The sequence below is a fragment of the Hemiscyllium ocellatum genome, chromosome 12 (assembly GCF_020745735.1).
Source record: "Hemiscyllium ocellatum isolate sHemOce1 chromosome 12, sHemOce1.pat.X.cur, whole genome shotgun sequence".
Classification (NCBI taxonomy): domain Eukaryota; kingdom Metazoa; phylum Chordata; class Chondrichthyes; order Orectolobiformes; family Hemiscylliidae; genus Hemiscyllium; species Hemiscyllium ocellatum.
Window position 1 is genome coordinate 77726246 of NC_083412.1, and position 14735 is coordinate 77740980.

Here is a 14735-nt window from a genome sequence, read left to right on the forward strand (position 1 = left end):
TCTGACTTTAATTTCAGATTTCGGGCTTTCACCTTTTTTTTAAAACAATCTAATCTATTAAAATTTAAAGATTGCAAAACACTGACATTGTTCACCTGGCCTCCTGAACTTAACTAGAAATCTCTGTAGCAATATATTTATCTCAGTTAGTTTAGCCCTTTTTGCTGTTGACCAATGAGTAAATCAGTAAGTGACTCCTTTTGAAATAATTTAAATTTTCAGGAGAAAAAGAGCGACTACTTTTAATGAAATCTTTGTCAGGTGATACTGAATTTTTGCCTCGCGTTTTTTAATTCCTCTGGTTTAAAACTGAAAAATTATGGTTGATTGACTGAATGCCACTAAATCAGAAATGCTGGAATCCAGGTGGTGAGTTTTGAAGTATCTGGGTCTCACACATAAAAGAAAGAAGGGAAAGGTATGATCTGCTACATATCTCGATGTTCTGGTTTTGTGTGACTGGAATGGTGTCATGTTTTGATGCAAGTTTCATTAATGTCAAAGATTGAGGCTAAAAACCCTTGAATGAAGCTGATGGGTAGAAATATGACTCTACTTTTAGTAAACTGTGAAGATAAAAGGTGATTTCATGCACTGGAGACACAATTTTTTTTGTATTTCTTCTCCTTGTAGCTGTTTCTGTCAGCAATCATACAATTCTTGCTCAATACTGTAAAGATCACAACATTGGCCTGGTGGTGGTTGGACCAGAAGCTCCACTTGCTGCTGGTAAGCAAAAGGGCGCATGGGATTATTACGCAAGATAATCATTTTCCACACCTTTAGGAGATTTGTTTAAAATTTGTATCACTAGATTTGTGAAGAATGAATGATTTGCTCTTTTTAAACTGAAAAATATCAAAACTATAGTGTTGTGAGGAAGGGTTGCTCGACCCGAAATGTTAACCCTGCATTCTGTCCACAGATGCTGCTAAATCTACTGAGCTTTGCCTGCAATTTTTGTTTTTGTTTCTGATTTACAGCATCTGCAGTTCTTGTGTTTTTTTTACCAAAACTGCAGTGTTTTGTTCATTGGAGTTTAATAGCATGAATTTAGGACCTAGATCTTTTTAATAAAGCTAGCTCTCTACAAATGTAGTTGTGTAATGGTAATCCATAAAATGGTTGAAATAACACCTCTGCAATAACATTTTTTACAATCCGCAACATGTACAATTTGTAAATTAAAACATAAGACTCCAACAACATAGTATCATACCTTTGTCTTTAAAAGGTGAGAGGATTGTGGTCCATGTAAACAACCGTCTGTGAAGCATTGTTAGTAACATAAACATTAAAATGTTGTAAGGCCAGTACCAAACTCAATAAATCTTTCTTGATTGTGAAGTATTTTCTCTTGTGGATAGTGAGTTTCTTTGAAAAATAACCAGCTGGCCTTCCATTTCTGCCATTGTCTTCCTGCATCAACACAACTCCAAGCCCTACATTGCCGGCTTTGATCACGACTTTAAAGGGTTTCAAGAATTTTTTTTAACACATTCATCTAAAAAACTTGTACTAGGAACTTTGGTTTAGTCAGGTTTTCTAGCGAGCTGCTGATTTTCTGATTTTCCCTTCGTTCTTCTCCATTCCTGATGTGGAAATTAATGTAGATGGAGAGTAATGGAGGTCTTGTTTGCTGGCTGGAGACCTGCCAAGACTCCTGCATCATTTACTTCTGAGAATTATTGAATTAAGGACCAATAAGGCACCACAACAACCATCATCCACTCCCTCCACCACTGACACTCAGTACACACTATTGCAACTATCTACAAGATGTACTTCAGAAATTCACTAAGGCTTCAAGCCAGCATCTTCCAAGCCCTTGGTCTTGACCATCTAAAAGGACAAAAGCAGCAGACATAGTGGAACATCACCACTAGCAAGTTCCACCTCCTAGTCACTCGACATTTGGATTGGAAATACATCACTGTTCCTTAACTGACATTTGGTCAAGATCCTCAGCTATCCTCCCTAATGGCTTTGTGGGTCTACCTAGAGCACATGGCCTGCAGTGGTTCAAAAAGGCACCTCATCACCATCTTCTCAAGGGCAACTTGAAATGAAGTTGTTGCATAGCCAGTGACACCCATGCCTCGAGAGTCTTTTTTTAAAAAATGCTTTCTCTGGGATCAGTGACCTTGGGTGAATGTCCTTCTCCCGGACAGCCACGTGTGTTGTTTGGCAGTGCCAAGGGAGGAGAATGGCTGCTGAAGGAAATACACCCAACATGAGGCCCAGGCTTGTCGAGAGACTTGGGCTGCAGGTCAGTGTGGAAAGGAGGAAGATTGCAGGGGAGTCAGCAGCAAAGGCAGCATCTTACTTATCGACGTTGGGGTCATTCAATGAGTAACGCTGCCACAAACAACAGCACCATCACAGTGGTAGCAGCGGCGGCTAGGATATGATCCTTCCGTGAGAGCTGGCACTATTGGCAGCTTCACAAACCATCCGTTAGCTTTTCTTGTTAGGATAGTTCCCCCATCCAGCTTTCTCTCACCCAGTTAAAGACATTGCTCCCTGCTACCAAACTTGCTTTGGGAGTGTGGTATTAAATTTCAGTGTTAATCTCCACTGCACTAGTTTGATTGATTGATAGATAGGGGTGCAGGGAATATGTGCTGAAAAACGTGTTGCTGGAAAAGCGCAGCAGGTCAGGCAGTATCCAAGGAGCAGGAGAATCGACGTTTCGGGCATAAGCCCTGCAGTTCTCTCTTTCTGTCTCATCCTCTTGATGAAGGACCTGGTTTAGGTTGTACACCTTGGAGTTTGGCGTTGAAATCACATTCCTCTGCCCAGCAGTACAACAGCGCACATTGTACATAATACAGCTGTGTTGAAGATGTTATGATTAATTATTAGTGATGTTACCTTCAGACAAAGCTGATCAGTTGCATGGTTTCAACAAGGCAGTAGGTCAGGATGAGTCGAAGAGTGTGGTGCTAGAAAAGCACAGCTGGTTAGGCAGCATCTGAGGAGCCGGAGAATCGACATTTTGAGCATCAGCTCTTCATCAGGAATGCCTCTTCCTGCCCACGGATGCTGCCTAACCAACTGTACGTTTTCAGCGCCACTCACTTCGACTCTGATCTCCACATCTTCAGCGCTCACTTTCTCCCACTAGGTCAGCATGATTTGAGCCTCTTATTTACTCCTTTGGCTTGCAGCAATGTTCAATTGTGTATCATTATTAAGGTATTCCCTGATTTTAATAAAGTTTTCTTCAGAGAGCTGCTTGTATTTGACAGTTCAATATTGTTTTCACTCTGACTGTTAGATTTAGATAATAGGTGCAATTTTATTTGGAGGTATAAAACACTGTCTACAATGCTGAAAAGTTGGTGTTAATTTCAGTCTAGATATTTACAAAATTGCCTGTATTGTTTTGCATGGTAATGATCATGTATTCTTTCCAGTTTGGTTTTGTTTTGCACATTTCCTCCCAAGTAAAAAGTTTGCAATTTAATTTTACTTCAGTTTAGTGTGACTATTTTTTTTTTGTTTACATTGCTAATCTCCTGCCATCATATCTATCCAAGTGAATAAACCCAACTAAGCTGAGTATTATAGTTCATGGATGAGCCAGCAACTTCAGTCAGCTTAATCTCACAAGGACACAATCCTTGCCATAAGAAAAGCTGGGCATTGACTTATGCAATACTGATTTCCTGTCAAAAATTGAGTCAGATTACCAATTATATCTATTTCTGAATTTGTGATAAAAAGAATTTTTCTTTTAGTCATTCATGATGTAACATTTAATGTTGTCTCCCAGAACTTGATATTGAAGAAAGTGCAGTGTGTTCCTTAGGGGTTGTCAATGAAAAATCAATGATGCCTGTTCTGAAACAGCCTACACTTGGAATCATAGAATCCTTACTGTGTAGAAGCAGGCCATTCAGCCCATCGAGTCCACAATGACCCTCTGAAGAGCATCCATCCGGACCCAACCCCCTACACTATCCATTTCCCATGGCTAATCCACCTAGCCTGTACAATCGCTGGACATTATGGGCAATTTAGCATAGCCAACCTACCTAACCTGCACATCTTTGGACTGTGGGAGGAAACTGACACAAACACAGGGAGAATGTGCAAACTCTACACACAGTCACCCGAGGCTGGAATCGAACCTGGGTCTCTGACACTGTGAGGCAACAGTGCTGGCCACTGTGCTGCTCCGCTTTTCCATATGGCTATTACTTTAATCCCTAATAACTGTTTCTCAGGGTTTCCCGTCACTAAAGTTACTTGCTTCTTCAATCCAGTGACTGAGTTTCCTCCTATATTATTATGGTCATTTTGCACTGCAGTGATATTGCTCCTGAGGAAGTTTGGGTGATGCCAAGGCCCAGGCTATGCAAATGCAATGAAGATATGGATTTTTAATACCTCCAAGTCCGCACTTTCACAGCTCAGGAGCTCTGGCTTCAGATGTTATCTGTGCTCAGAACAGAAGTGAAATGTAGTTTGCAAATTCAGAAGTCTGCTGTTGTGAAAGCACATTCCTGGTATTGCAGAAGTATCGTGTCGGAGTTGGTACAATTCATAATCTCCCTGCAGTTATATCCCCAGGGTGCTAGTGTCACCACAGCTCCCTCATTCTCAGCGAGGGCTCAAGAGAAGTGAAGAGGCAAGTGGCATGTTCAGCAAGGTTAAGGACTGGTGAGAGGGTGAATCTGGGAGAGGCAGAGGCTGCAATTTGAGAGAATCAGTGAGAGGCAGCAACAGGGTGGTCAGCATGGGACAAGCGGTCCGTGAAGAATTTCACCAAGCAGGGTAAGCAGTGACAGCAAAGCAAGAAGAAAATTACCATTTTCCCTCTGCAGTAAATTTTAAAATTCATTTTATGTTGAAAGGTTTTCCACATGAAAAACAGGAGTTTAGCCATAAAAAAAAATTCAGTTCACAAGGTATGATGCTTTAATGCATTGTTTTGGATTAGAAATGTTCTGTAGGACTAAACTACAGCTTTTATCTTGATTTAAATGGGAAAATGGCAGTTGCTTATAGTCATGATTCCCAAGACCTCAACTACTAGTTGAGGTGAAGACTATATTTGTGAACACCTGGAATAGGGGGAATCATGCAGGATTTCTAATCAATAGTTGGTCATTGATGGGTGTGAGATGAATCTTGTTTGAGTTTAAACATTATTTTCCTTCTGCCCAGTTCTCCCCTTTCAGTATTCTCCAGCATCCGAGTTTAGATGAGGATCAGAAAACCATTCAAGACTATTTTAAACAACAAATAATTTAACTGTCTGGCAGCATTCGCCATCTGTTGGCTTTCTAACTCTTGATGTTCTTCAGGGATTGTTGATGACCTGACAGCTGCAGGAGTGAGATGCTTTGGTCCATCTGCAAAGGCAACACAATTGGAAGCTAGCAAGCATTTTGCTAAGGAATTCTTGGATCGACATGCTATCCCTACTGCTCGTTGGAAAGCTTTCACTGATCCTGAGGAAGCATGTCGCTTCATCCAGCAGTAAGCAGGACGTTCATCTATATACAGTAGTGTGGTCATTATATTGAGGTTTCGTTCTAACGTGTTGCAGGCCTTCCCATTAATATTGATGTGATATACGACTGATCTTCTGTAATTCAGTGTTTGCAGCTCCACACTAAATGTCAAGACCGAAAGCTGAATATTTTAAGTGATAATGTCCTTGAGTCCTGACTTGCAACTAAATCTCAATTGCAACATTAAAGTTGGATTTATCTGCCTCTATGTTTTTTCCACTCATGAAATACAATTTGTGATGAAACCCAAATTGTAAGAAAGTTCCCCATGAGAGACTAGTGAGCAAGGTTAGATCTCACGGAATACAGGGAAAACTCGCCATTTGGATACAGAACTGGCTCAAAGGTAGAAGACAGAGGGTGGTGGTGGAGGGTTGTTTTTCAGACTGGAGGCCTGTGACCAGTGGAGTGCCACAAGGATTGGTACTGGGCCCTCAACTTTTTGTCATTTACGTAAATGATTTGGATGTGAGCATAAGAGGTACAGTTAGTAAGTTTGTAGATGACACCAAAATTGGAGGTGAGGTGGACAGTGAAGAGGGTTACCTCAGATTACAACAGGATCTTGACCAGATGGGCCAATGGGCTGAGAAGTGGCAGATGGAGTTTAATTCAGATAAATGCAAGGTGCTGCATTTTGGGAAAGCAAATCTTAGCAGGACTTATACACTTAATGGTAAGGTCCTAGGGAGTATTGCTGAACAAAGAGACCTTGGAGTGCAGGTTCATAGCTCCTTGAAAGTGGAGTCACAGGTAGATAGGATAGTGAAGAAGGCGCTTGGTATGCTTTCCTTGATTGGTATTGAGTACAGAAGTTGGGAGGCCATGTTGCGGCTGTACAGGACATTAATTAGGCCACTGTTGGAGTATTGTGTGCAATTCTGGTCTCCTTCCTATTGGAAAGATGTTGTGAAACTTGAAAAGGTTCAGAAAAGATTTCCAAGGATGTTGCCAGGGTTGGAGGATCTGAACTATAGGGAGAGGCTGAACTGGCTGGGGCTGTATTCCCTGGAGCTGGGAGGCTGAGCGGTGAACTTACAGAGGTTTATAAAATCATGAGGGGCATGGATAGGGTAAATAGGCAAAGTCTTTTCCCTGGGATGGGGGAGTCCAGAACTAGAGGGCATAGATTTAGGATGAGAGGGGAAAGATACAAAAGAGACCTAAGGGACAACTTTTTCACACAGAAGGTGAAATGAGCTGCCAGAGGAAGTGGTGGTGGTAAGTACAATTGCAACATTTAAAAGGCATCTGGATGGGTATGTGAATAGGAAGGGTTTGGAGGGACATGGGCTGGGTGCTGGCAAGTGGGACTCGATTGGGTTAGGATATCTGGTCGCATGGACTAGTTGGATCGAAGGGTCTGTTTCCGTGTTGTACATCTCTATGAAAGTTATTCAAGGGCTGCATAACTGTGTAACAAAATAGATTTGATTTAATATCTGCAGCAGAAAACAAGGTGTACACCATTAGACTTCTTGCTTTACCCTAGATTACTTCCTGGGTGTACAAGCAATATGCTACTTGTCTGAAAAACCTCAACAATTGGGAATAAGAGGTATGGTACAAGAAATGATTTTGAAGGAGCCGGTGTTGGACTGGGGTAAACAAAGTTAAAAATCACACAACACCAGGTTACAGTCCAAAAAGTTTATTTGGAAGATTTAGGACAGACATCAGGGGTAGTTTCTTCATTCAGAGAGAAGTAGGGGTGTGGAACGGCCTGCCTACAGCAGGAGTAGACTCGCCAATGTTAAGGGCATTTAAATAGGCAATGGATATAGATATGGCTAATAATGGAATGGTGTAGGTTAGATGGGCTTCAGATTAATTTCACAGGCCAGAGCAACATCGAGGGCCGAAGGGCCTGTACTCTGCTGTAATGTTCTATGTTCACTAGCTTTTGGAGCACAGCTCCTTCACTCCGAAAGCTCGTGCTTCCAAATAAACCTGTTGGACTATAGCCTGGTGTTATGGTACAAGGAAGGGAGACTTCAAATCAAGGAAACCTCACATATTACATTGAATTAATTGTTGCCTTTTTTTGTAGTGCTGATTTCCCCGCTTTGGTTGTAAAAGCAAGTGGTTTAGCAGCTGGGAAAGGTGTTATTGTAGCAGCTGATGTAAGCGAGGCTTGCAAAGCAGTTCGAGACATAATGCAGGTGTGTTACCACAGTTTTTTTTTGTCTGAGGCTTAATCTGTTTAAAGTTATCTGGTTTTCAGTAAATAAAGGGAACATTCCTGATGAAATTCCTTTTATGGCCTTCTCACAGAGGACTTCTGTGATGCTGTAGTCATTCTTTTTTGCATGTAACTTTTGATACTGAGCATCTGCTTCATATCCTTTTGCATTCAGTAATTTGAATAACAGTACTATTAGAGGGAGAAACTAATCTGCTGTGCACAGACTCTTCAGGGCAGGCAGTGCCACAGGTCACTGGCATTCTTCAGTGGCATGCGTGAAGAGAATTGTTCAGGCTTTAAATTGGGAACTGGAGACAATAACGCAGCTTAAACTTAAGTTTATTAACTTTTTTTATCAGTGTACTGGATCGAATGTAGTTCTCTCAAATCAGCTGAGATCTTTCCTGTCTGGTACGCAATGCACAGAACTAAATACACTTGTCTTTTTTTTCCTGAAGGAAAAGACCTTTGGTTCAGCTGGTGAAACCATAGTTGTGGAGGAGCTGCTTGAAGGAGATGAAGTTTCTGTAAGTAAGATTTATTTTGCTGGCCCAGAAGTATTTGAAGTTTATTTTCTGTTTATCATTGCAAAATTTATACAATTGTATGTGTAGAGTGACTCAATATGGGCTATACCATGAGTGACTTTGATAAAGGTTTACTGTTGTTGAAAGACCACAGATCATAGGAGAAGGTCATTCATTCATTTTTGACACACTTGTAATGGTCAATTGAATTTACTGCACCACAGAATAATGGGAAATGAAGTTTGTACTGGGGAGTGATTTGCAGTTCTAAATACTACTGCTCTGGAGAAATCCAGTGCAAGAGTCATTTATTTCCCCCCTTCAGTTGCTGGCATTAATAGCAGTGCCAAGTACTTGTTGTCTAGTGATCATGTCATATTCTCAAGTCAAGATAAGAGCAGTGCTGGAAAAGCATAGCAGGTCAGGCAGCGTCCGAGGAGTAGGAAAATTGATGTTTCGGGCCAAAACCCTTCATCAGGAATTCTAGATTTAAGCAGCTTTAGTTTGTTAGCTCAATTAAACTTGAATGTAGCTTTTTGCATTTAGTTTACTATTTCCAGTGCTGTACTAGTGGGTGATCACAATTGGCTAAGATATCATGAATCCATTATGTTTTTCTGAGCAGCTAGAGTTCAGGAAGTAATACTTGTGGGTAGTCAACTCTGTTACTTAAAATGCCATTCTGTTGATATTGTGCAGTGCCTGTGTTTCAGTGACGGTGTTACCGTTGCCTGCATGCCACCAGCTCAAGATCATAAACGCTTACTGGATGGGGACCAGGGGCCAAATACAGGTGGAATGGGAGCTTATTGCCCCACCCCTCAGGTAAAATAATAAATTCTTGAACAGTAATTGAAGATGGTTATTTCACAGCAGTGTTTAATAGTGAAATAAAATTAAAAATTGCTGGAGAAACTCAGCAGGTTTGGCAGCATCTGTGGAGAGGAAACAGAGTTCCAGTAACCCTTGAAGAAGATCAAGCAGGTCTGTTAATTCTGGTTTCTCTCCACAGATGCTGCTAGACCTGCTGAGTCTTTTTTTTTCCCAACAGTTTCTTATTTTGTTTCTGATCACCAGCATCCGCAGTTCTTTGGTGTTTTTTTTTTGTTTAATACTGAGATTGCCTCAGTGGAATTGTCATGTGCCCTGTACTGGAATATTATGACAATTGGAGTCTGCATCAAGTGACGCTTTATTCAATGAAATTTGGCAATAAACTAAAGAGTCAAATTTCAAACAGCCAGTGTAACTTAGAGTCATACAAAAACAGACTCTTCGATCCAGGTCATCCGTGCTGACCAGATTTCCCAATCTGAACTGGTCCCATTTGCCAGCATTTGGCCCATATTTTTTCAAATCCTTCCTATTCATATACCCATCCAGATGCCTCTTAAATGTTGTAATTGTACCAGCCTCCAGCACTTCCTCTGGCAGCTCATTCCATACATGCATCACTCTCTGTGTGAAAAGGTTCCCCCAGGTACCTTTTTTTAAAAAAAATGTTTCCACTCTCACCTTAAATCTGTGCCATCCAGTTCTGGACTATCCCACCCTCGGATAAAGACCTTGGCTATTCACTCTAGTCATGCCGCAACTTGACCTGCTCTGCTCCTGTTGCCATTCCACCATTTGTAGTTTTAACTGCCTGTTTTGAGAAACTGAAGGGAACTATTAGAAAGTATATGGCATCATCAAGGCTGGGCTACAGTTTGAGCTGAAGGCTTGCATAAATAAGGTGTTGGCTTGTGTGCTCCTCTGGGCTCATGTTGAGAAATCCTGAGTCTCCCTACTTCAGGCTTCTCTTCCTCAATCACTATATTGTCTAGTCTATCACTCATAGCTCCCAGATCCTGTTCTGGGTCAGGCACATGGCAGACAAGTCTTGTGCAGATAAGGGTATGAAATATTCCAGGTTTGGCAGCATCTGTGGAGAGGAAACTCAGCAGGTTTGGCAGCATCTGTGGAGAGGAAACAGAGTTCCAGTAACCCTTGAAGAAGATAAAGCAGATCTATTAATTCTGGTTTCTCTCCACAGATGCTGCTAGACCTGCTGAGTTTTTTTCCCAACAATTTCTTATTTTGTTTCTGATCACCAGCATCCGCAGTTCTTTGGTGTTTTTTTTTGTTTAATACTGAGATTGCCTCAGTGGAATTGTCATGTGCTCTGTACTGGAATATTATGACAATTGGAGTCTGCATCAAGTGACGCTTTATTCAATGAAATTTGGCAATAAACTAAAGAGTCAAATTTCAAATAGCCAGTGTAACTTAGAGTCATACAAAAACAGACTCTTCGATCCAGTTTTGCCATCCACATAAATATTGCCAGCATAACTCCCACTGGGAATTAAAATCAGCTTTATTGGTACCTAACTTTGTGGGCTGAAGTGTTCTAAGATTAGTGGAGAATATGAAATTAAAACCTGTGATGATTTCCTAACTTTCATTCTTTTCTGGGGCTTCAAGATCAGGAGCTTTATTCTTTAAGCGTAAAAAAATTAATAGTGTATTAAAATCTGACCTGGAAAGCAACATTGTTCAGTTTGCGTCAATTGTCTTCATTCACACAGTTCCTCAGTGATTTTCTTGGCTTAATTTCTTTTACTTAATGTTACAAATTGAGGGGGAAAGAAGATAGAGCTATCTTGGCTGAGGTTTTAATTGAAAGAACTCGCCAAGTGAGTTTGTCATGTTCTCAATGCTCCAGAGACTTCAGCAGTAGTGTCAAGGCTGATAGTACTGTGAGACTCCTGCGTGGTCATGGGTGTCACCTGTCAAATTAGGGCCTTATCTGCCAGGCAGGTGGGCATAAATGATCTTGGAGCACTATTTGAAGGGTGATCAAGGGATTTATCCTTGGTGTCCTGGTCATTATTTATCACTTGGTTTTTGAATTTTTTTTGTGATTTGATTATTATTAAGTGCTGTTTTTTGGGATCTTGCTGTATGCAAGTTCACTGCTGTACTACAACGGTGACGACACATCAAAAGTATGTTACTGATGTACAATGATATGGCATCTGGTGGTCACGAAAAATGCTGTATAAATGCAACTATTTCTTTTTCAATCAAACTCATCCCTGCCAGTTATTCAGCAATCTTAATTGGAGAAACTACCATTGTGTGAGGGATTGCAATAATGTAGAAGGGAGTCGAAACTAATTCCTTTTTTTGGGTACGTAAATGTAAATTGTTCCATTCCTGCAAGTGTCAACACTGTAGCATTAAATGTATTCAATAAAATAATTAAACTGACATCTAGGACATTTTGCTTGCAGTTCTGACTATGGGACTTTAAAGATTTTCAACTGAATGATTAATCAGATGATGACCAGTCTGTAATCTCTTTCTGGCTGGTTAGTTCTCAATTTTTTGGATATTTTTTATTTTTAAATTTTGGCTCTTTAGGTTTCCAAAAACCTTCTGCAAGTGATCAGGGAAAAGATCCTTCAGAAAACAGTTGATGGTATGAGGCAAGAAGGAGTCCCTTATGTTGGTGAGTGCTGTTTGATTTTGTTAAAATTAGTGTCTCAAACCCCAAGCGTGTAGACGAACTACTTGCTCCTACTGGGGTTTGAGCTAAACTGATCTGAGCTCATTTTACATGTGTGCTGGGTTAACACATGATCTGCACTGAGACTGTCCTTCAGCTACTGCAGTTGTCCACAGCACTGTCTGAGTTAGGTAGGAGAAAATCCATCAAAATTCCTGTCTTGTGACTCCACTGGTAAGTTTTTTTTTATGCTGTAAGAGCAGGAGTAGACTCCACAGTAATTTGATCAATTGTCAAAGAATATTTGTGATCAAAACTGACTTTTAAAAGTAGACATTTTGAGACAATTGAAGATTGTTGGTGATTCATCGATCCTTGAAGCATCAGGGCAGTTAACAGGCGACGAACACACATCATTGATATTCTGATCTGAATAGTCTTTCATAGTGAGTTTCACCTGACACATTTTTCATTCCCTGCTTGTGCCGACAGGTTTTTAACATGTGTAAAGTATTGCAGTGAATCTTGTTGCTGTTTATCTGAGGTAGTTAGTTGGCTTTTCTTAAAAAGCAATATGTCCCTTTATTTGTGCTTCAATTAGTATTTCTATTTATGAGATAAAGATTTCAAGTGAAATCCGTAAGGTGACCACTGTGAAATGCCAGCATTGTTGAAGTGACAGATCTGCATGAAACAAACCACATTTTTTTCCTTTTCTTTCCAGGGATATTATATGCAGGGTTGATGCTAACCAAAGATGGACCTAAAGTATTGGAGTTTAATTGTCGCTTTGGCGATCCAGAATGTCAGGTAATAATACTGTTATCTTTGTACTGTCTGAGGTGTTTACTAAAGCAGGGATCCAGGTTACATAATATGGCTTCATTATGCTTTTTTTTTGTTTTATCTGAGGAATCTCATGTTGATTCTTGACTCTATTTTCAGGTCATTCTTCCCTTATTAAACAGTGATTTATATGAAGTAATACAAGCAACTGTGGATGGAAAACTTTCTAGAGCCATGCCATCTTGGCTGGAAAGCAGTGCAGCTGTGACTGTAGTTATGGCCAGTGGTGGCTATCCAGGCAGCTATGCAAAGGGCCATGTGATCACAGGTAGAGTGTATGCTGCAGATAAGTTGTGTTAAGACAAATAGAGCGATGCTCATAACTTTAATAAAGTTGTAATTCTTTTGTGTCAGCAGTGAATTACAGGAATATATTTGGATTAAAATGCAATGGAATAGACTTGGGTAAAGGTATTCAGTTTTATGCAATCTGTAAATCAGCTGACATGTAAGTGTGTCTGTAATGAGATCACAAAATGCATTTCTTCTTTGCTTATTTGTGAATAAATTTGCTACTGTTTAGAGTTGTGGCACAGGAGGATGCTGTTCAGCTCATCAAGTTCCATGCTCTGTCTCTGTAGAGCAATCCAGTTATGTAAATTTTTACTTTGGGTTTTTTTTTTCATTAATAAATATACAAAAGTCATTGTGCTCATCACTATTTTAAGATTCAGGAGAATAAGGCAGAAAACGGGCTAAACCAAAGCAGGGGTGACCCCAAACTTCTTTTGGTGAATTTCAACCCCCTTCTATCTATTTCTGAAGGCTTTGACAACTTCCTATCTAACTAAGCATTCATGACACAGCCCTGATGATGTGTCTGTTAATTAGGATGTGTGTACGAGGGAGAGGTTGAAGGTCGTATCAAATTGTTTGTTTTAAAAGCCTCTCGGTACCTCCTTTAAAATGTCAGCATGCTGCAGTCAAGGCAGTGATCAGTTGAAACATACAGATCAGAAAAGTTGCTGGTTTATGTAAAACATGCTGATCCTGGCTGCTGTATTTGACCTTGATATCCTGCAGCATTAAGGAAAGCAAAATGCTCTTGGGTTCCTATCACTGACAACTATCCAGTCATTTGCTTGGTGTGGTGTTGGGTACACTAGTTAAACTTGCGATATCCCGTAATCAGTTAGCTTACTGACACTTTGTGTCTCAAGTGAAACACAAACAGTAGCCATTTGGTTTGACACTGGAGGGCTGTTGGAACCACATTAAACAGTGACCGCCTTCTGGAGGAGTGGAAGGAAGAAATATTGTTGTGAAGAAGAGAAATGAAAGATTGTAAGGAAAGGCAAGACTGAGATGGAGGTGAGTAATTCTAATTTTGAGTTCACATTTAGTGTCAGGACACCAGAATTGAGTGTAGGGCACAACTTCTATAGAAGAACAACAATTGATGAATGGTATTTAATTTTTTTTTGACTGAAAACTAGTTTATTTTGCAGGTTTGTCACTCGCGAAGGATATGGGCCTACAAGTGTTCCACGCAGGCACTGCAATGAAGGATGGGAAGGTTGTGACAAGTGGTGGTCGAGTGGTTACAGTAACTGCTGTCAGTAAAGACCTGATTCGGGCAGTGAAAGAAGCAAATAAAGGGGTTGAAACTGTTCAGTTTCAAGCTGCTATTTACAGAAAGGATATTGCCCATCGAGCCATTGCATTCACAGAACAGTCTAGGTTTGTATTGAAATGCTAATCAATCTTTTCCTGATATTTGAATTGTGTTTGAGCATGGGGCTAGGAAGCAATTACTGCTCTTTTCAAATGAGCAAGTGTATTTTAAAATGCCCACTGTTGCTGTGTACAGTACATTTTATCTAATGTCTTACTGCAGTATCATGTGAAATGCAAAAGATTTAGAGTGACTGCAGATTATTTCATGCAGTTCAAATAAGTTCATTAAACCCCCTCAGTGCCTGATCTTATCTCTGAACATGCTTAACCTGGTCTGTGGTTCGAGCCCAATCTATGGTGAATAAGCTAATCTCTTTGTCAAAGTAGCAATGGAACCACAGCATTAAACAATTATGCACTATTGCTTCATGGAATAAAAACACTGTGAAAATGTAGAGGGAGAAATCTCTCTGATTACTATTGGTAACTACATACTTGTTCTGGTAGTAGTTTTCATATATATGGAATGGGTGAGAATATGC

At 40.3% G+C, this 14735-nt stretch overlaps 1 protein-coding gene across 2 annotated transcripts in view; it reads left to right on the forward strand.

Annotated features, from left to right (window-relative positions):
• The window catches only part of gart (phosphoribosylglycinamide formyltransferase), a 39383-nt gene that overhangs the window by 7265 nt on the left and 17383 nt on the right, over positions 1–14735 (forward strand). For both annotated transcript variants that reach the window (XM_060833742.1, XM_060833743.1), the window contains exons 3-11: positions 634–729; positions 5316–5490; positions 7576–7687; positions 8169–8237; positions 8937–9062; positions 11646–11733; positions 12455–12540; positions 12676–12844; positions 14025–14256. In XM_060833742.1, the coding sequence (XP_060689725.1) occupies positions 634–729; positions 5316–5490; positions 7576–7687; positions 8169–8237; positions 8937–9062; positions 11646–11733; positions 12455–12540; positions 12676–12844; positions 14025–14256 (1153 nt within the window). The remainder of the gene's footprint in view (positions 1–633; positions 730–5315; positions 5491–7575; positions 7688–8168; positions 8238–8936; positions 9063–11645; positions 11734–12454; positions 12541–12675; positions 12845–14024; positions 14257–14735) is intronic.